At 47.4% G+C, this 22798-nt stretch overlaps 1 protein-coding gene across 2 annotated transcripts in view; it reads right to left on the reverse strand.

Moving 5' to 3' along the window:
- Positions 1–12001: 12001 nt before the first annotated feature.
- Positions 12002–22798, reverse strand: part of DHX8 (DEAH-box helicase 8) — a 31880-nt gene continuing 21083 nt past the window's right edge. For both annotated transcript variants that reach the window (XM_081837630.1, XM_081837629.1), the window contains exons 16-23: positions 22247–22428; positions 21954–22094; positions 21275–21430; positions 19654–19791; positions 18342–18470; positions 16590–16786; positions 14910–15089; positions 12002–12863 (exon numbers count right to left, since the gene is read on the reverse strand). In XM_081837630.1, the coding sequence (XP_081693756.1) occupies positions 12644–12863; positions 14910–15089; positions 16590–16786; positions 18342–18470; positions 19654–19791; positions 21275–21430; positions 21954–22094; positions 22247–22428 (1343 nt within the window). In that variant the 3' untranslated portion in view covers positions 12002–12643. The remainder of the gene's footprint in view (positions 12864–14909; positions 15090–16589; positions 16787–18341; positions 18471–19653; positions 19792–21274; positions 21431–21953; positions 22095–22246; positions 22429–22798) is intronic.

A 22798-nucleotide genomic window follows, 5' to 3' on the forward strand; every position in this document is an offset into this window, starting at 1 on the left:
CAGCCCCGATATGTGGAAATCTGACACGTTGAAGGCACTGTCCTCCAATTTGTCTCTTAGCCTATTAAAGCAAGCTAATTTTCCATTCCTTGAGGCCACAAGGAGAAGGGGAGGACAGAGGACGAGATGGTTGGACACTGTTTTCGAAGCTAACATGTTTGACCAAACTGCGGGAGGTAGTGGAAGACCGGAGTGCCTGGCATGCTCAGGTCCAGGCTTCCTCAACCTCAGCCCTCCAGATGTTTTTTTGGCCTACAACTCCCATGATCCCTAGCTAGCAGGACCAGTGGTCAGGGGTGATGGGAATTGTAGTCTCAAAACATCTGGAGGGCTGAGTTTGAGGAAGCCTGTGTGGTCCATGGGGTCATGAAGAGTCAGACAGGACTAAACAACAACAACAAATTTTCTATTCTGGGCTAGAGACAACACTATGCAACTGAAATGCCTATACACTTTTAGACTGATGTAAAATACAGTAGTATTACTTTGCAATTATGGATATATATGCCTTTCTGGAGCTGAGGTTAAGCTTGACTGCTTTTATTATATATTTATTCGTTACCTTTCAGAAAAGAGAACTTAAAGCGGCTAAAAAAACAAAAAAATAACCCTGCAACACCACCGTCGATTTATTTGTATGCCGCCATTCCATAGTTTAAACCCTGCTCAAGGAGGATGACAACTTGAAAAGATTGGCATAATAACAAAAGTAGCCATAATCAATATATAAAACACCTCAAAAAATACACAGGAAAATTGAACATTTCCTCATAAATCGCCATAGATCTAAATAAATAAATATGCAGAAAATTAATACCAATAACGGCAACAACAACAAAACCAACAAAATCCCCTAAATGATACCCCAGCCCAACATGATAAACTTCAAAACTGAGTTATTATATGTGTGAGTTTAACAGCTATTACAGGGCACCACAGAACACCTGAACTCACCCATGGTCATAATAATGTTCAGTGAAGACTGAACAAAAGGGCTGGAGTTTTTTAAATATACCGTATGTCTCTAGACACACATGACTAGACATAGACTAGGAAATACAGTGGTACCTCAGGTTAAGAACTTAATTCGTTCTGGAGGTCCGTTCTTAACCTGAAACTGTTCTTAACCTGAGGTACCACTTTAGCTAATGGGGCCTCCCACTGCCGCTGCTGCGCAATTTCTGTTCTCATCCTGAGATAAAGTTCTTAACCCGAGGTACTCTTTCTGGGTTACCGGAGTCTGTAACCTGAAGCGTCTGTAACCCGAGGTACCACTGTTTGTCATTCCCCTTTCTGATTGAGGTCTATCACCCAGAAAACAACAACAACAACAACACACACACACACATAAAGAGAAATCATAGCTTATTTTTAAGGGCCTCTGCTACTCTTGACTATGTAGCAGGGGAGGTCATGACCTCACCATATTAGGCTACATGTGTACAGCGGCGTAGCGTGGGTTGTCAGCACCCGGGGCAAGGCAAGTAATTTGCGCCCCCTAACCCGGGGCAAGGCAAGTAATTTGCGCCCCCTAACCCGGGACAAGGCAAGTAATTTGCGCCCCCTAACCCGGGACAAGGCAAGTAATTTGCGCCCCCTAACCCGGGACAAGGCAAGTAATTTGCGCCCCCTAACCCGGGACAAGGCAAGTAATTTGCGCCCCCTAACCCGGGGCGAGGCAAGTAATTTGCGCCCCCTAACCCGGGGCAAGGCAAGTAATTTGCGCCCCCTAACCAGGGGCAAGGCAAGTAATTTGCGCCCCCTAACCTGGGGCAAGGCAAGTAATTTGCGCCCCCTAACCCGGGACAAGGCAAGTAATTTGCGCCCCCTAACCTGGGGCAAGGCAAGTAATTTGCGCCCCCTAACCCGGGACAAGGCAAGTAATTTGCGCCCCCTAACCCGGGGCAAAGCAAGTAATTTGCGCCCCTAACCCCTAACCTGCCGCCGCTGCCAGCTTCTTCTTGCTGCTGCCTGGGCTGCTGCCATGGGGCTCTGCTACAGCCTGCGCCCGAGGCTCTTCGGCGACTCCGGAGGCAGCAAGCGCGCCCCCCCCAGATGTTGTGCCTGGTGCGGCCGGCCCCCCCTGCACCCCCCACGCTACGCCACTGCATGTGTATTCTCTTCCAGGACTGGCCCTACCATTAGACAGAATGAGGCAATCTTCTTGGGCACCAGGTGCTAGGCTGCAGAGAGCAGTGGCAAGATGGTGAGGGACAGAGCTCTGCATACCATCATATGAACCATCTGACCTGCACCTCCTAAACTAAACTTGCCGCCCTCAGGTGCAGTGGAAGGCTCTGCCATGACTCCTGTATTGAAGTGAGATTGAGCTGCCAGCTTCTGTGCACGGAATGGGAAGGGGCGCTGTTCTTCGCCTCAGGCGGCAAAACGTTATGGGCCAGCTCTGTACAAGATTTAAACTACAGTGGAGGGCTTCTTGACATGGAAATCGAGGCCTAGATGCTAGCCAGTCACTTTGAGGGCCGATGCAGAATGTGGCATCTTCTTTGTTCCTGACTGGTATCTTCACAACCTGAGTTTCTACGAACCGCTTTGAGGGAGTTCATTTTATGAAGAAAGCAGGTCGATTTTTAAGAAACCAAAAACATAAAATTGCTACGGCAAAACCACACGCGCAAGCCGTAGGCTGCTATCCTGGAGGTCATCCAAATACAGTGGTACCTCAGGTTAAGAACTTCCGGAGGTCCGTTCTTAACCTGAAACTGTTCTTAACCTGAGGTACCACTTTAGCTAATGGGGCCTCCCGCCGCTGCTGCGCGATTTCTGTTCTCATCCTGAAGCAAAGTTCTTAACCCAAGGTACTATTTCTGGGTTAGCGGAGTCTGTAACCCGAAGTGTTTGTAACCCAAGGTACCACTGTACAAGTTACTGTGTGTTCAGCGTAGCAATATCAGTAGAATAATGCAGGGATGTCAGAAAAGCAATACTATGGATTAACAAGGGTAGTGGTTCTCAAAAGTTCAACAGCATGTCCTGTGCACGAAGCCCATTGAGCCTCATCTTAAGCCCCATTATTTGTTAATACTGAATTTATGCCGCCCTGTGCTAATATGTTTGTAAGTTCCCTTCCCCAAGGAATGGGTGGATAGCACACATGAGGGAATTCTCAGGTATGGAGAAGTCAGGAAAAGTTGAAAGAGGATCCCCCTCAAAGAGTGTAAAATACTATTGAGTATGCACGTCTTAATTTTTAATCTGATCCATTCTTCTACATTGGAGGTCGAGGAAGACGGAAGGGAGCCATAGAGAGGGGGTGAAGAGGGAGAGAAATGAAGAGGAAGGTGGTTGTGGTAGCCATTTGGACCTCTCCAGACTGGTGTTTTATTCTGGGTGTATTCTGCAACATTTTCTTAGGAATAAAGGTAAAGGGACCCTTGACCATTAGGTCCAGTCCTGGCCGACTCTGGGGTTGCGGCGCTCATCTCACTTTATTGGCCAAGGGAGCCGGCGTACAGCTTTTGGGTCATGTGGCCAGCATGACTAAGCCACTTCTGGCGAACCAGAGCAGCGCACGGAAACGCCGTTTACCTTCCCGCCGGAGCGGTACCTATTTATCTACTTGCACTTTGATGTGATTTCGAACTGCTAGGTTGGCAGGAGCAGGGACCAAGCAATGGGAGCTCAGCCCGTCGCGGGGATTCGAACCGCCAACCTTCTGATCGGCAAGTCCTAGGCTCTGTGGTTTAACCCACAGAGCCACCCGCATCCCTTAAGAATAGCGTTGGATTCATTCCACTTTGTTCCCTGACGCTACCACGTCATTGCTTGTCCGGAAGGGCTACAGTACAACAAAAGTGGGACAACTGCCCCCTGCCCAAAGAACATTTGTCGTATGAAAAGTTACAAGATTTCACCAAGAAGTTACAGGTTGTGCGCTTGTTGGGAATGAAACAGTATGGCTGCCCCAAAAACCTTTGCAGTACAGAAAGCAGGACCACACAGGCCAACTGTAAAAGCATCATGAGCACTAATCATCACAAATGTGCAATAGAAAGGGGGGGGGTGTTTGGTGGGGCCCTTAGGAAGGTATGATACCTACCCACCCACCCACCAGTGTCTGAACCTGGATGCTATAGACAGGCCAGACAATCACATCAGCACTTTCTAGGGCGTGGGTCAGTGCTGGATTTACGTATAAGCTAAACAAGCTATAGCTTAGGGCCCCACTCTCTTGGGGGCCCCCAAAAATATTTAAGGGGGGGGAGTGGATGTACATTTCCAAAATATACAATAAAAAACAAATAAAATAAAACCTACATAAAGCAACAGTGTTTTGTGTTGTGTAGGCTCCTATGATGTAAGTAATGGGCCCTGCCTGCTCCCTAAAATATCACTGGTTCGCTCATTTCTATATATAGGGTGCCTACATTCTGCATGGACTGATTGCATGGCAATATGTAGCATGCAGCTACAGACTACATATTGAATACAGGTCAAACTGTTGTACCTGTTATCGAATATTAAAGAGTGCTTGTAGACTGATGATCAGGCAGCATAGATTACGGGTATGAGTCTTATGTCTACTTACTGATTTCATATAATACATAATTTATTTACTTTGATCCCATTATGGCTTTAGATACCTATTAGGTCCCTAAATGACCATATAGCATATATTCAACACACACAAAAAACAGTGACAATTTCTTGTTGACAAAGAACAGCTAGACATATAAAGGACCCTATTACCTTCAGGAGCTTAGGGCAGGCACCCCCAAACTCAGCCCTCCAGATGTTTGGGGACTACAATTTCCATCATTCTTGACCCACTGGTCCTGTTAGCTAGGGATGGTGGGAGTTGTAGTCCCAAAACATCTGGAGGGCTGAGTTTGGGGGTGCCTGGCCTAGGGCCTCATCAAACCTAAATTCGGCCCTGGTGTGGGTCATCGATCCTCACATTTCCCTGGCATTGAACAGATACTACAAACACTTAAAGGAGCAGCAGTAAGGACCACCAACTCCAAGCATCGCCATCTTTTCTCCTTCCTCCTATAATAGGCTCATGTAACCCGCACACACCAGCACCACAGCAAAGCTTGTTGTGGGTCACACTTTTATGTCGTGTTAGCAACGTCTCGTTTCTCTTCCTCTTTTTTACGGGCTATTTTTTCCCCAGAGCCCCTCACCCAGTTCTTGCCCATGTCTATGGGCGCCTGCCAGAGTTCTCAGGGGTTCATGTGTATATTTTGCCACAGCACCTACACGAACAGATCGCTGTAGAAAGTTGCATGTGAGTTGTTGTCGTTGTTGTTATATATTTATTTATACCCTGCCTTTTTCCCTGATGGGACTCAAGGCGGCTTACAGATATAAACAAGAATAACTAACAACAAACCTTAATATAAGATTACCAGATTTTTTTCAATGAATCCGGAGACACTTTTCAAATTCAATGGATTTTGTATGGGGACTGATTTGTAAATCCAGGGACTGTACCCGGGAAACAGGGACATCTGGTAACTGTACCTTAATAGAATTAAGAGTATAGACATATATAAAACCTGTTAGCTTCTCCAGGAAGGGAGTTCCAGAATTTGGGAGCAGTCACTGAGAAGGCCCTTTTATTTTGCTTTAAAAAAAAAAAAAAAAAAAAAAAAGCTCTCTTTTTTGGAAAAGTCAGGCCTGTTCAGTAATGAACAGTGTCAGAAGAGGCTGAATCCTGTCACTAACTACAGCGGTACCTCGGTTTAAGAACTTAATTCGTTCTGGAGGTCCATTCTTAACCTGAAATTGTTCTTAACCTGAGGTACCACTTTAGCTAATGGGGCTTCCTGCTGCCACCGCCACAAAATTTCTGTTTTCATCCTGAAGCAAAGTTCTTAACCCGAGGTACTATTTCTGGGTTAGCGGAGTCTATAACCTGAAGCGTCTGTAACCTGAAGCGTCTGTAACCCGAGGTACCACTGTACACAACAGAACTAGCTTTTGCAAGTTAAGAAGAAAGCCCAATAGCTGCTCAAGCCTTCAGCGAAGTAAAGAAGAAAGCCGCTGTAAATGGGACAATTCTGGGGCGACTATTACAGGCTACGATTCCACATCACAATACAATGCAGCGATTCAGGACAGATTGATTTCCAGTCCACTGTAATGTGGATTAGGTACTTGGAATTGATTCAGAGAACTGTACACAGTTTACTTACAAAATCTGAAGTTTACCAAGTGATGACTTCATTTTGTTCAGCGGGGGAATCAGACTGATGAATTCCTAACATTAGCACCACTCCCTGAAGAGCACACAGCTCAGTTTAGTAAGGAGATGGAAGCTTTTACAGACCATTTCACAGGAAAGAAAAATGTGATCTGAGCGGGCTAAATTTAATGGCTGCTGTCAAGGGTCCTTGCAAACTGTAGGCAGTTTTATCATTTATTTACACACACATGAATAATCCCGCATGTTATTCTCAAATCAGATTTTAATTGTGGGCCATCTTGAACTAGATCTTAATGATGACAAGTTGTCACAACAATTGGATCCTGTGTTAGCTTTCCAAAAGACCATTACACAAGTTCAGATTTCAAAGTTTGTCAAGCAGCAGCAAGAATAAGAACCTTTAATTAGTCTTCAACCTCATCAGGACACTACAGATTTATGAATTACAGAGCAAGCCTCTGCATGTCTACTCTGAAGTAAAACCCCACTGAGTTAAAATAGTCTTTGTCTCTTGTAGGTGTTTATAGGACCAGTTTTTCATGGTCAACATACTGGAGACATTAGGAAACTTTACAAAACTAAAGACTTAACATAGGCAGATGGGCAGACATTGGTTAGCACAATGAGTGGCTTCCACATAATTAATCTAAACAAAATAGACATGATAAAGGTTACTGGGGGAGGTGCAGTCAAAATCCCAACGTTTGCCTGCTCGGCCAGGAAAGTAATATTCCAAAGTTGCAGAAAATGGCCACATTCTGTGTTGACAGAGCATGTTGGACCCTGTGTGGGAGTCTTCCTCTCATTATTATTATTTCTATATACAGTGGTAACTTGGTTCTCAAATGCCTTGGTTCTCAAACGCTAAAAACCCGGAAGTAAATGTTCCGATTTCTGAATGTTTTTCAGAAGCCAAACATCCAATGTGGCTGTCAGTGTGGTGTAGTGGTTAAGAGCGGTAGTCACGTAATCTGGGGAACCAGGTTCGTGTCTCCGCTCCTCCACATGCAGCTGCTGGGTGACCTTGGGCCAGTCACACTTCTCTGACGTCTCTCGGCCCCACTCACCTCACAGAGTGTTTGTTGTGGGGCAGGAAGGGAAAGGAGAATGTTAGCCGTTTTGAGACTCCTTAAAGGGAGTGAAAGGCGGGATATCAAATCCAAACTCTTCTTCTTCTTCTGTCGGTTATTGTTTCCAGGGCACCTGCACCAATTAGAAGCTGCACCTTGGTTTTCAAACATTTCGGAAGTCAAATGGACTTCCGGAACGGATTAAGTTTGGCGCTCTTGTTTTTGCTATTTATTTTGTGGTTTTGTTTTTGAGGCTTTTTTGGTTAATTTGTTTTTGTGACTGTGTGGAACCCAGTTCAGCTACTGATTGATTGATTGATTGATTGATTGTGTGACTGCGGAAATGGATAAAAGTCCGCCATCCAAACAATGACTATCATCAGTGCAGGTAAGAAAAGAAAAAAACTTTAATTTTTATCATCTTCCATACTGTCTTACTCATTTTACAGTACAGTACATTGATTATTACTTTCATTTTATGGATCCAAAGTTTTGTTTATTATGCACGTTCTATGGGGGGAAATTCTGAGTTGTTGCTGAAACCTCTACTATTATTCCTCTGGGTCTAAATATTTCTCAGAGCTGGAAATATGCTTTGACCTTTGCTCGAGATGCGTGGTACAAGAAAGCCTTGCTTCTTATCACCCAGGAAAATCCCACGCATGATCTTAGGGCTACCAGAGGCAAAGCATCCTCAGATGATTTTGTTGCAGTGCGCTGACCTTCATATGACCTCCATGAACAAACACATGATAAACTGCTTAGTCCTGCCAAGTATGACTTCATTTTGGAAGAACTACTGAGTTGCATTCTTGTTTGGGCCCCCTCGGTGCTCCTCAACTGTACGTCTGTTCGTATTGTTTCCCACTTGTGACTTGTGAATAGATATGTTGTTGTTGTTTAGTCATGTCTGACTCTTTGTGACCCCATGGACCAGAGCACGCCAGCCACTCCTATCTTCTACTGCCTCCCGCTGTTTGGTCAAACTCATGCTGGTAGCTTCCAGAACACTGTCCAACCATCTCGTCCTCTGTCATCCCCTTCTCCTTGTGCCCTCCATCTTCCCCAACATCAGGGTCTTTTCCAGGGAGTCTTCTCTTCTCATGAGGTGGCCAAAGTATTGGAGCCTCAGCTTCAGGATCTGTCCTTCCAGTGAGCACTCAGGGCTGATTTCCTTCAGAATGGATAGGTTTGATCTTCTTGCAGTCCATGGGACTCTCAAGAGTCTCCTTCCAGCACCATAATTCAAAAGCATCAATTCTTCGGCAATCAGCCTTCTTTATGGTCCAGCTCTCACTTCCATACATCACTACTGGGAAAACCATAGCTTTAACAATGCAGACCTTTGTCAGCAAATAGAAGCATAGAATTGTAAAGTTGGAAGGGACCAAGGGAGTCATCTAGCCCAACCTTCTTGCATTGCAGGAATCTCAACATGCGGCCTCTCCCATCCAATTTGTAACTGTACCAGACCCTGCTTAGCTTTGCAAATGTGCCAGCAGCTTTACTGCTGCACCACTAATATAGTTTTAGATGCCGCGTTTTCTCTGTTCTGAAGGCCCGCTTCGGTTGGTTTCTTCTCTATATTCATACCCTTGTTTACGTAAATAAACATTACAAAATAAAAGACGATTGCTGAGTTGTCTCACCTTGAGATCCTATGGGAATCTTCAACATAGAGAATATTTCTGCAATTCAGCAGCACAGATGCTTTAGCTGGGATTGCAGCATTGGACTAGAAATCAGTGGTGTCCAAACTTTTTTTCAAAGCGTCCTAGATTTGATGAAATGAAGGGCTGTGAGAGCCAACCAAAGTTGCTGAGCTTTTTTTAGGATTGAAGTTGTTGGGCTTTCTTTTAGGATTTTACCCCCAAAGTTCTTAAGCTTTTTTTAGGATTGCAGTTCTTGATTGAAGTTGTTGTGAGGTTTTTGGGGGATTTTACCCCACAAAATAAACTACCGCAGGGGCCGGATTAAACCAAGCAGAGGGCCAGATTAGGCCCCCGAAATGGACTTTGGACATGCCTGGACTAGATGATGCTACATCTAGTCTACAAATCTACAATTCTATGATTCTGTGATAATCATGGAAATCTGGGAGAAATTTAAGAGAATGCTTAAACACCCCCCCACCCCGGTTTATTAACTTAATTTAAAATAGCATTACAAGTATAAAAAGCACAAGGTAGCAAGGCTCACACTTAGAAAGAACAGGCCTTTGTATTCCAAGCACAAATCCTATCCTAGCCTCTTGTCGGTTCCCAGTGGTTCATTTCCACAGAATCCTCTGTTCTACTTCATTGCGGTACGAAGATCACTTTAGTAACTCGGGGAATGTCAATTTCTCGCCCACCGAAGGCCTTCAAGGTCACTTTTCTCTCCTCGGTGTCGTTTTTAAAGAAAGCTCTACTTATAAACAGGAGATTCCTTCTCGTCCTGCTCTCAAAAAGTCATACAAGTTTATTCTTTTAAATTAATTTAAGCCAGATGTGTTCACTGCTTGGAACTGGAGCAAGGAATGTCAAGCTGCTGCTGGTTGTCATATATCGAGCTCTTTGGAATTATGAAGAATAGTTAGGCAAAGTGCTTTCCCTCGATCGCTCTCCGCATCGCAGCGGGGGGGAGCCGACGGAACACAGAGGCATTTCTCTCGCTTACAAAGGATTTTTTTCCAGCAGTTTGATTGCAGAAACGAGGAGGGGGCATACAGGGCGACATTGCGTTCCTCTTTTCTCCTTATACTCTTTACAACTGCTTGTATCAAAACAACTGCAAACCCTAAAGGTAAAGGGACCCCTGACCATTAGGTCCAGTCGTGGCCGACTCTGGGGTTGTGGCGCTCATCTCGTTTTTACTGGCTTCCAGGTCATGTGGCCAGCATGACTAAGCCGCTTCTGGCGAACCAGAGCAGCGCACGGAAACGCCGTTGACCTTCCCGCTGGAGTGGTACCTATTTATCTACTTGCACTTTGATGTGCTTTCAAACTGCTAGGTTGGCAGGAGCAGGGACCGAGCAACAGGAGCTCATCCTGTCGCGGGGATTCGAACCACCGACCTTCTGATTCGTGAGCCCTAGGCTCTGTGGTTTAACCCACAGCACCACACGAATCCTTCCCAACTGCAAACCCTACTGTAGCATAAACAATGCTTGCGCGAACTACGTTAGGATGGATCTGTGGAGGAAGCTGGTCCCCTCTCAGTGAGCGTTGGACATCTCTGGATTGAGGCGGCGGTAGGGGGAGGAATAGAAGTGTGTGCGAGATGTGTCTCTGTTAACAATATTGTAGTAGTGTTTATCCCCTAGAAGGGAGCAGGCAGAATATCAGTGTGTGTGTATGGATAAAAAAGTCATGTGCCACCCCCAGCCTCTGCATGATTCCCAGGGGTTCCAGTGTCTGTGTTGCTTTAGAGCAGGGGTAGGCAAACTAAAGCCCAGGGGCCGGATCCAGCCCAATCGCCTTCTAAATTTGGCCCGCGGACGGCCCGGGAATCGGTGTGTTTTTACAGGAGTAGAATGTGTCCTTTTATTTAAAATGCATCTCTGGGTTATTTGTGGGGCCTGCCTGGTGTTTTTACATGAGTAGAATGTGTGCTTTTATTTAAAATGCATCTTTGGGTTATTTGTGGGGCATAGGAATTCATTCATTCCCCCCCCCCCAAAAAAAATATAGTCCGGCTCTCCAGAATGTCTGTGGGACAGTGGACCGTCCCACTGCTGAGAAAGCTTGCTGACTCCTGCTTTAGAGAATTGAGACACAGCGGAGATGGTCGTAGCTTTAAGAAATATGGTTTATTCACCTATTTACACCTTCAGTCTGCATGGAGGGAGTCCAGATCGTACAGCATGGTCGAGAGGGGCTTGTACCCCACAGCAGTGCAGCCAGCCTTCAGCCAGCCTGCCCAAGATGAATTCCTTCCTTCCTTCCTTCCTTCCTTCCTTCCTTCCTTCCTTCCTTCCTTCCTTCCTTCTCCTCTTCAGAACACCCTGCTAAAAGACACTCTGTTCCTGTCACCTCACACCCAGTTACCTTGGCAACCTTCCAAACCCCCTGTCTCTGTTCACACCACCACCGCAAGGCCGAGAAGTGGGTCTTGAAGTCTGGGCAGCCCAGGACCTCCAAACACACTGCCCAGGCTTGCGTCCAGAGGAGGTTCACTTCGGTGCTGAATATCCAAGTGATCTGATTTCACACTCCATCATCTCTCAAGACGGAAGGATGACAACCACAATACAGTGGTACCTTGGGTTACATATGCTTCAGGTTACATACACTTCAGGTTACAGACTCCACTAACCCAGAAATAGTACCTCAGGTTAAGAACGGACCTCTGGAACGAATTAAGTACTTAACCCGAGGTACCATTGTACATGTGTGTGTGTGTACACAAACCAGCTTCCAGACAGCGGGAAAAATATCTGAAGACAACTTTTCATTTAAAGAGTCCTCCTTGTGAAGGGTCATAGAGCCATAAAGAAGGCACTGCACTCTCTTCTCCACTTCCTCAAGTACATCTGAATCTCTACTGCATCTCCTAAAACAGGTGGCTTTACAGATATTGCTGGGACTACAACTCCCATAATCCCCAACCACTGGGCCTGAGAGGTGGAGGGAGGTTGAACTTCAATAGCACCTGAAGGACTACAGGTTAGTCACCCCTCCCTGGTACTGCAAAGTCACATCCAACCTTGAGGACAGAGGACATTTTTCACTAAACGCAAGTAAGATCGTACAGAAAAAGACAGACAAAAACTCTGATCTAGACAACACGGCCTCCAGCTCTTTTTTTATTTTCTTCAAATTTAAAAACTGCTTAGCAATATTACTGACGAAACACAGGAGTGTTGCTTCAGGTGTCAGTGAATCCTTGGGGGGGGGGAAGAGCAGCTTTTTGTACACTGTTTGGGCTCTGACAGGAAGTGGGCAAGCAACATGGCAGCACAGCTGAAGACCACATTCAAGAAAGGCCACCAGTGTAAAGGGTCTGGGTATTTGTCTTGCTTCCTGCAGGAGCAGTCTTTTCAAATGTGCTTCCAGAGGGTTGCTTTGAAGAAAAATAGGGTAGTTCCAAAGGGAAAAGGTCACACGAGAGCTTTGTGTTCCCCTTTCGGTTCCCGTTTGGGGCAGCGGAGAAAGGAGGCCTTTCGGTAACAGAGGGGACTAGAAACCGCACGGCAACTTTTGACCTTTGCACAGCGCAGGAACGGCAACAAAAGAAAATATCCCGTGAAGAAAGGTGTCTCTGAGGCCAGCCATGATGGAGGCAGTGCCTTTAAGAGCTGGCATTGCACCACTACACCCTTTAGTCTTGAAACGTACATAGCAAGTTGTCCAGACATGCCCAAGGCTGGACCGTGTGATGGTGCTGTGTCCAGCCACCGTTCTTGGCAGACGAGGAGGGCTCACCGACGCCTGAAGGCTCGCGATATTCTCCAGGCGTTGGGCTCTTCGTAGCGGTTGTAAAGGGGCTCCAGCCGCTGCTGCTTCTTCTGCTTGCTGAGTTTTGTGGGGTCAGAGACCTTGAAGAAGGCAGGGGCGAACTCCACTAGCCAGCGGGGATCGATGGTGGTGACCTCCCGCATATACTCTTTAGTGGTGAGCACCAACTCATGATACACCACCCTGCAGGGAGAGGATGAGAAAGGGGGGTAGGTGAATTAGGACATCCCTCTCTCCCCAGAATGCGGCTCACTCTAAGAACCCTTTCCTCTATGTGCAATATGAAGGCAGATCCCCTACACCAGGCATGGCCAAACTTGGGCCTCCAGCTGCTTTGGGACTACAATTCCCATCATCCCTGACCACTGGTCCTGTTGGCCAGGGATGATGGGAGTTGTAGTCCCAACACACCTGGAGGGCCAAGTTTGGCCATGCCTGCCCTACACCAAGGGTATCTATACAGCAGTGTTTCTTGAACTTGGGTCCCCAGCTGTTGCCAGACTACAACTCCCATCATCCCTTGACCACTGGTCCCGCTAGCTAGGGATGATGGGAGTCGTAGTCCAACAACACCTGGGGACCCAGGTTTGAGAAACACTGCTGTAGGATCAACAGGAATGAGGTCATAAATCAGAGCTTGAAGTCTTCAGCAACGTGACAGCTGGTTTGGAATCCCGCCCCCAAACAAATTTGGCATTGAAATATGACAAGACAAAAGCATGTGTATTTCAAAAGGTCTCCAGCTGTGACAGGAGCAAATTCCCACAGGGCTAAGATACCGTATACAGTGGTGCCTCGCAAGACAAAAAGAATCCGTTCCGCAATTCTCTTCGTCTAGCGAAGCAAGCCCATTGACAGCTCAGCGGATTAGCGCTATTAGCGGTCTAGCGGCTTTTAGTGATCAACTGATAAGCAGCTTATCAGCGGAACAGCTGATAAGCGGCTTAGCGGCTTAGGAAAGGGGGGGGGCGAAAAAACCCCGCGGGAACTCGCAAGATTTTTTCGTCTTGCGAAGCAACCCCATAGAGAAATTCGTTTAGCGAAGCGCCTCCAAAACGGAAAACCCTTTCGTCTAGCGGGTTTTCCGTCTTGCGAGGCGTTCGTCTTGCGGGGCACCACTGTATTTATTTTAAAATGCATGCCACGCTTTTATTTGTATTCACTCTGCTTGCCAACCACATACTCTTCCTCCTCTAAGTACCACCTACACTAGGGCTGGGAAAGCATTTTGGCTCTACAAGACAGACCCTTATCAGGATTTGCCTTGCGGACCAAATTTGACCATTGGGCATCACCACTCACCTGTCAATTAAGTGACATTGCAATTGGCCTCATGCTTTGAAGCCTCAGAGTTGGGACTTCAAAGCACTTTTGCAAGGAGCTTGAAGGTCCCGACTTCAGGACTTCAAAGCCTAGCAAAGTGCATGGGGTGTGCAAGGGATGAAGTTCCCTTGCACTTCTAAATCAAGCTGGATTGATTTCCCTTTGTACCAGCTGATGTGCAGGGGGGGGGGTCAATCCTACTTAGCATCTTCCTTCCCATAATTTAGGGGGTGGGCAATGCTTTGCAGGGAATGGGGAGCTTGCTTTGGTGACTGGGAGAGGCCGCCGGGACCACATATCACCGGTTATGTGGAGATCTGCATTGGCTCCCAGTACGTTTCCGAGCACAATTCAAAGTGTTGGTGCTGACCTTTAAAGCCCTAAACGGCCTCTGCCCAGTATCCCTGAAGGAGCGTCTCCACCCCCACCGTTCAGCCCAGACACTGAGATCCAGCGCCGAGGGCCTTCTGGCGGTTCCCTCACTGCGAGAAGTGAGGTTACAGGGAACCAGACAGAGGACCTTCTCGGTAGTGGCGCCCGCCTTGCGGAACGCCCTCCCTTCAGATTTTAACACTCAATTGGGAGCCGCCCAGAGTGGCTGGGGAAACTCAGCCAAATGGGCGGGGTATAAATAATAAATTGTTGTTGTTGTTGTTGTTGTTGTTGTTGTTGTTGTTGTTGTTGTTGTTGTTGTTGTTGTTGTTGTTGTTGTTGTTACATGCCACTTCCCAGGAGTGGAGTCAAATGAAGTCCTTTGCAAGCTTCCCCATGTGGTTCTGTTCAACAGTAAATGGGCTTTTCCCACCAGGCTAAGCCCATGAGCTCCCTCTTAACTTTCAACTATGTCATACAAACATCCCTTTTCTTGGTAGAAACAATGACGTCCGGCAGCACCAGCCTCCTTACCATTCAGGCTGGCGGTTGAAGAGGGCACTTGAAGGGTGGATGTAGACGACCTGCTGGTCAATCAAGGTCCGGTAGCCCTCCTGGGGATCCTTCTTGGCGGCATTCCGGAAGAAACCGCTGCAAATGGCTTTCTGGACGCGTACGGTGGCTTTTCCACATGACACTACGTCCAGCTTGTGCCTGTCCAATCAGAGGAGTGGTGGAAGAGTTTAGAACAGAAGCTTCAGTTGATGCAAATCCAAGCTAGCCTACACCCAAGTCCACACACAAACTCCACAGCTAAAACTTTGCCACGATCCCCAGGAAAGTGCTCTGCTCTAGAGTTTTGCCCAGCTCAAAAACTTATGTTCAACTTTTTGATGATCTTCATTGGGTGTACTATTTCTGCTGCTCTAGTGCTTAGCGGAAGGGACGCGGGTGGCGCTGTGGGTTAAACCACAGGGCCTAGGACTTGCCGATCAGACGGTCGGCGGTTTGAATCCCCGCGACAGAGTGAGCTCCCATCACTCAGTCCCTGCTCCTGCCAACCTAGCAGTTCGAAAGCACGTCATAGTGCAAGTAGATAAATAGGTACCACTCCAGCGGGAAGGTAAATGGCGTTTCCATGCGCTGCTCTGGTTCGCCAGAAGAGTTTAGTCATGCTGGTCACATGACCCGGAAGCTGTATGCCGGCTCCCTCGGCCAGTAAAGCGAGATGAGCACCACAACCCCAGAGTCGGCCACGACTGGACCTAATGGTCAGGGGTCCCTTTACCTTGCCTACCATGAGCACATTCTTAACTAATTAAGACTAGGGCTGGGCATTGTCTGGCTGTGTGTTTGCCTCCTTGCGAGTAAGCGGGGCAGCCAGTCTCTGTCCTCCTGAGCGACCAATGGGGAGGAAAGAGACTGGTCGCCCCCCCCCCCCCCCGCTTGCTCGCTTAGAGGCAAACTCGCAGCCAGGCAGGCAGGCGGGAGAGCAGGCGATTTGAGCTGAGAATATATCATGGCGCTGCCAGCACAGTGCAGGTAGGCAGGCAGGTGTGCTGGCAGTGGCTGGGGAGAAGAAGAGAAGAAGAATTTGGATTTGATATCCCGCTTTATCACTACCCTAAGGAGTCTCAAAGCGGCAAACATTCTCCTTTCCTTCCTCCCCCACAACAAACACTCTGTGAGGTGAGTGGGGCTGAGAGACTTCAAAGAAGTGTGACTGGCCCAAGGTCACCCAGCAGCTGCATGTGGAGGAGCAGGGAAGCAAACCCGGTCCACCAGATTACGAGTCCACCGCTCTTAACCCCTACACCACACTGGAGCTGCGATGTATTGCCAGCTCAAAAGGTCTGAAACCGGTATCGTGATCTGTACATCATACGGGTTTTGGACAATGAAGGGAAAACCGGCCAGCTCTAATTAAGACTCTGGAAGGCTGAGATGCCTTTGGGAGCACTGATACACAGAATGGATGCTTCTCCCATTGTTTCCCCTGCCCCAAGGAAGCAATAGAAGAAGAAAATTAAAATACAATTAAAAAATCCATATGAGCACTGAACGTAATGATGTCCCGGCTCCCATCTTCAACCACGAATCCATTGGTGAGCTGCAGACCACCTGAACGAAGCTCATGGATCACTGGTCCATGACAGTTTGGGAACATCCTGTTTTGTTCTAGCACATTTCTCTTGTCCGTGACCAGACCCTCACCTATCCATGATGCCTAACATCTGTTTGCGAATATCCTGGGCACGGCGCAGCGAGCGAGCTTGGATGAAGTTCTCATAGCACCAGGGATTGGAGAACTTGTTGTTCTTCCAGGAGTTGTACACGGCCAGAAGAGTGAGGTGGTCTCCTTCCGTCTGGTGAAACTTGGCTTTCTTCTGGTCAGCGAGAGCTTGCTTGTCCTACAACGCACACAAGCAAAACAGAAAGTGAGTTTTCTCCAGCAGCCCCCCTGCCATCAGGAACAGCAAAAGAACATGGACAGAACTCCGGCTTATAAGGAATCGGTTTCTGGAAGAGCCAATATATTTTACATAAAATTTACAAAATTGTACCAAGTGCATGCACAAAATGGTAGTATCTAAGCAGGTCAGCTAAAAAACGGCACAATCGCAAATATTTTTAACAACATTTACAGTCATGCCTTGGAAGTTGAACGGAATCCATTCCGGAAGTCCGTTCGACTTCCAAAATGTTCAGAAACCAAAGCACAGCTTCCGTCAGAAGCCCCGTCAGACATTCGGGTTCCAAAGAACGTTGGCAACCGGAACACTCACTTCCAGGTTTGTTGGAATTTGGGAGCCAAAACGTCCGAGTACCAAGGAGTTTGGGATGCAAGGTACGACTGTATAGCCTCTGAACAAATTATTGGAACCCATCACACGATTTTCTGTAGTCGTTATTTGTTATTCCGCTATTTTAAGGGGCTGACGTTACCAAGGGATTTGTGCTAATGTTTCTGGAAAGATGCAGACAGACTGTGGGGTGTGGGAAGAAGAGAATTGGTTTGCCTTCAATTACTTGTGCGAACTGAACACACAAACTGTTTCTATATATATATATGTATTTCAACACGACGTTTTGATTTTCATCTCTAGTTTATGAAGCAGTTCAAGGCTGGCTGGCTCATGACACAAACTGAACAAAAGTTGCACATTTTATTGGAAATCAGCTCAGCTGCAAGGGCCAACTGCCTAGGCTCCTTCCCCCTTTTGACATCATTTTAGGCTCTATACACCTTCTAGAGCGGGTGTGGGGAACCTCTGGCCCTCCAAATGTTGCAGAAATACAACTCCCATCAGCCCCCAACAAGTATAGCCAACGGCCAGGGATGATGGGAGATGTAGTTTAGCAACACCTGGAGGGCCAAAGGTCCCCTACATCTGCTCTAGAGTCAGGCATCTGGCCTGCTGAAATATCTGCTAAGTATGGGACGGACAATATCAAATAATGGTCAAGTATTTAAAACATCCGCTTATTACAAACGTTAACACAAGGGAGTCAATGATAATTCAACAGTAGTTAACAGGGAATCAATCACAGCTAACTGACACATCAACCCTGCGCACTTCCTAGTGGGCCCGATCTACATCTTCTTCTTGTTGGTTTTTGTTATTTTGAATTTACTGACATGCTCTGTTGTTTTGTACATTTGGTATTTCCAATGTTCTCGTTTTGAAGGTTTGTTGCAAGCTTCTTTGAGCACAGCTCATTGTGGGAAAGCAGCACATAAAGTCAAAAAATTAATCAATTTTCCTAAACAAGGAGTTGATGCCGGTTAACTCTAGCTGCGCAAAGTGAACCCGTGACAGGGAACTGCAGTCTCCCACATCTAGGTCCGATTCACTACCCACCAGACCAGCACTCCGTGTTCTTTTCCTCTTCCCGGGCGCTAGCCCAGCTGCGACCAGTGCCAGGCTGCCTTGAGAGTCCAATCCCCCAAACGTGCCCATTTACCTTGGGTCGGTAGAAGACGTTCTGCACCGACAGCATGGAGACGATGGTGAGCATTTCCTCGCTGCATCCCAGGTGCACAGACATGATGAGCATCTTACACAACATGGGCTCCAGGGGGAACTCGGCCATCTGTCGGGAAGGAAGGGAACGACATTCACATCTGGGTTATTTCTTCGAATCTGTGCAGCCTCCCCAAGCAGTGGCAGTCAACCTGATTGCAGCAAACCACTGAACTTTGTCTTTGGGGGGGGGGGCAGGAAGAGAACGCCACAAGTACTTGCACACACATTTCAACACTCCCTCTTTGATTTTCATTTCTAACTTATGAAACTGGTTATCTGGTATAGCTATCATAACTGAAGCTCCTCCTTCCGAGACGGTTCCCAGAGCATACCAGGCAAATCCAGGGCTAGGGACCTCTAACCATCCCTTGCTCCTGTGCTGCACAGGGAGATTTCCCCCACCCGTCCAAAGTCAGGGCAGGGCACAAGGGTTTAGCACACCCGCAATGGATTTCAGGACTCTGGCAAGCTCAGCCAGCTTGTTCTCTCCTTTTGTAAAACAAGTTTCTAGATCTTATGGGTGAGAAATTAGAAATACGTATCATCTCTCTTCTGTATCTGGTACAATCTCAGGGAGAAAGGCTGAGCAGAGCTTTCCAAATCACTGGGGTAGGGAGAAAAGGGTTTCCAACACCCTCTGCGGTTCCTTCTCCCCCAGACTCCTGCATCTATTTCCTGGCCTATTTCCAGATCTACACTGGCTCACAGTACGTTTCCAAGCACAATTCAAAGTGTTGGGGCTGACCTTTATAGACCTAAACAACCTCGGCCCAGTATACCTGAAGGAGTGTCTCCACCCCCATCGTTCAGCCCGGACACTGAGGTCCAGCTCCGAGGGCCTTCTGGTGGTTCCCACACTGTGAGAAGCGAAGTTACATGGAACCAGGCGGAAGGCCTTCTTGGTAGTGGCACCCACACTGTAGAAAGCCCTCCCATCAGATGTCAAGGAGATAAATAACTATACAACTTTAAGAAGACATTTGAAGGCAGCCCTGTATCTGGAAGTTTTTTAATGTTCGATGTTTTAATTTGCTGGAAGCTAATGGGCGGCATTTAAATAACCACAATCAAAATCCCAGAACTTTAATGCAATAACAAATAAAGAGGAGCATCAAATGTAAGCAGACTCAGGTTGCTTATTCTAGCTGCAAACACTAGGTTCTACATGTAGTGTTTCCCAAAGATTCCCTGAGCTTGGATATCCCTTCCATCACTCCCCAGCTATGAGACATGAACAGCGCAGGGCCTACCCGGCGTCCCAGTCGGGTGAGCAGCCCCTCGTCATCCAGGGCACCCAGAGTGTACAGCTGCTCCATTGCGGTGATCAGAGTTTCCATTGGCGGAGCATCCATGAAATCAAAGGAGAGCAGGTCATTGATTCCCATAGCCTGTATGTGTGCATGAGAGAGAGGGAGGAGAGAACATGAGGTGTGTTGTACAAACATCTAGGTCAGGGGGCTGCAACCTTTAAGACAAAAAGAGCCACTTGGACTCGTTTCCGAAGGAAAAAAAACTGGGAGCTGCAAAACTCGTCATTATAAAAATAACTTTGTCACTTTTTTATTATTTCTTTGTTTGACCCCTCAGAATTACTCCTCCTCATAGAAATAAATGTTAAATTAACAAGTTACCTTTCTTTTTTTTGTATGTGTGTGTTCTTCACTCCCCTTCAAAACAGTGACCAGCGTACATGCCCCCTTTCAATGCAGTGACCAGCGTACATGCCCCTTACAATGTAGCGGGCGGGCGGGTGGGAAGGTGACATCGGGACGGTGTGTGACTAACGCGCGCACCGCCCCCATACGATGTCACAGCCAGTACAGCGCCCGCCACAGTGGGGAGTGTCGGGGCGCACAATGCACCTCCTCCCCTCGCTAGTATCCGCCCCAGAGCCGCGGCAAAGGTGTAAAAGAGCCACATGCGGCTCCGGAGCCATGGGTTGCAGACCCCTGATCTAGATAAAAAAGGTAAAGATAAAAGACTAATTCATCATGCGAAAGGCTGGGCTGGATGAATCCCTAGCCGGAATTAAGATTGCCGGAAGAAATATCAACAACCTCAGATATGCAGATGACACAACCTTGATGGCAGAAAGTGAGGGGGAATTAAAGAACCTTTTAATGAGGGTGAAAGAGGAGAGCGCAAAATATGGTCTGAAGCTCAACATCAAAAAAACTAAGACCATGGCCACTGGGCCCATCACCTCCTGGCAAATAGAAGGGGAAGAAATGGAGGCAGTGAGAGATTTTACGTTCTTGGGCAAACTGCGGGAGGCAGTGGAAGACAGAAGTGTCTGGCATGCTCTGGTCCATGGGGTCACGAAGAGTCGGACACTACTAAACAACAACAAAAGACCCCTGGACGGTTAAGTCCAGTCAAAAGCGACTATGGGGTTGTGGCACTCATCTCGCTTTCAGGCCGAGGGAGCTGGCGTTTGTCCACAGGCAGTTTTCCAGGTCATGTGGCCAGCATGACTAAACCGCTTCTGGCACAGCACGACACCGGGACAGAAGCCAGAGCGCATGGAAACGCCGTTCACCTTCCCACTGCAGCGGTACCTATTTATCTACTTGCACTGGTGTGCTTTTGAACTGCTAGGTTGGCAGGAGCTGGGACAGAGCAACGGGAGCTCACCCCGTCGCGGGGATTCGAACCGCCGACCTTCCGATCAGCAAGCCCAAGAGGCTCAGTGGTTTAGACCATGCCTTGTACAAACATCTTCCACCGCCCTGACCAAACGAAAAGAACGCAGCTCAAATGCTACGAAGGGAAGGAAGGTTCATTTTACAAGGCGCTACAAAGATGCTCTGCAAGGCTTTTCTCGAGATGGCTCCTCCATAAGATACCAACTGCTGCGTCACCAGCGCCTACCTTAAGGGACAGCACAGTGCTGGCCAGGTTGGTCCTCTGGATCTCAGGCACGTTGGTGGTGAGCATCTCGTCACGGTAGGCCCGTTCTGTGTACAGCCGGTAGCACTTGCCTGGCCCGGTTCTCCCAGCCCTCCCAGCTCGCTGCTTGGCTTGGGCCTGCGGAAGTCGTAGATAAGAAACCAGGTCAGTGATTTCCCACCCCCCTTCCTCTGTATTTTTTATTAGATTATCTGTTTTACATTTTAGAATATTCATTTAAGCAACTTTAAAACATCAATGCCTTCCCTTCTTCTCTTTGCATGGTTTATTCTGCATAACGTAAATCCCTGCGTATTTTATATAAACTAAACCATTCAGTTTTCCATTATTACACCCATCAAAACTATTTACACTATTGAATTTATCTTAATGCTGCCCATGTTTGACCAAACTGCGGGAGGCAGTGGAAGACAGGAGTGCCTGGCGTGCTCTAGTGCATGGGGTCACGAAGAGTTGGACACGACTAAACAACTAAACAACAACAACATTCACCTAATAGCACAAGCAGACAAATCATTTTCTTCTCCATATTTCATAGGGCTGAGCAAGAGAAACCCATCACATCTGCCAACAGAAATTCTTCTATCTCCCACGGACCCCAGCCGCAGATCTTGTGTAGAACAGCCACCCAGGCACGTACCTGAGAAATAGGTGTCACAACCAGCTGGTCAATTCCTGTCTTTGAGTTGTATACTTTCTGCTTCACAAACCCAGGGTCCACCACGTAATAGATGCCATCAATTGTGAGCGAAGTTTCAGCGATGTTCGTGGCAATGACCACCTAGATAGGACGAAAGGGACAGACACGCAGCCTGGGTCAGACAGCATGCTAAACAGGAGGCAGCAAAAGCCTCCACAGACTGGTCCAGAAGGGAACTTTCACAGGAATCGTATTTGGGGGGGGGGGCGCTCCCTGCCAGAAAGTGCAGCTACCTTTCGACTCCCTGGGGGAGCTGGGTCAAAGATGCGTGTCTGCATCTCGCTAGGGAGGGCTGAGTAGACAGGCAAGATGATCAGCTCAGGGACGTCAGGACCCAGAGATTTCATTCGCTCATAGAGGATCTCGCAGGCCGTGTCGATCTCCTCCTGGCCAGTCAAAAACACCAGGATGTCTCCTGCAGAACAGAAAAACGGTTCCTCCGATTAGCTCCACCCGCAGGCAGGCCAGGGCACAACATTTACAACTTCAGGAACAGATAATAATAATAATAATAATAATAATAATAATAATAATAATAATTTATACCCCTCCCATCTGGCTGGGTTTCCCCAGCCACTCTGGGCGGCTTCCAACCGAATATTAAAAACAATACAGTGTCAGACAGAAGGGCCGCCTTCAGTTGTCTTTTAAAAGTAAAATACAGTGGTACCTCGGGTTACATACGCTTCAGGTTACATACGCTTCAGGTTACAGACTCCGCTAACCCAGAAATAGTACTTCGGGTTAAGAACTTTGCTTCAGGAATAGAGCCAGAAATCCTGTTC

Source organism: Podarcis erhardii, assembly GCF_964252035.2.
Source record: "Podarcis erhardii genome assembly, chromosome: 13".
In the NCBI taxonomy this organism is placed as follows: Eukaryota; Metazoa; Chordata; class Lepidosauria; order Squamata; family Lacertidae; genus Podarcis; species Podarcis erhardii.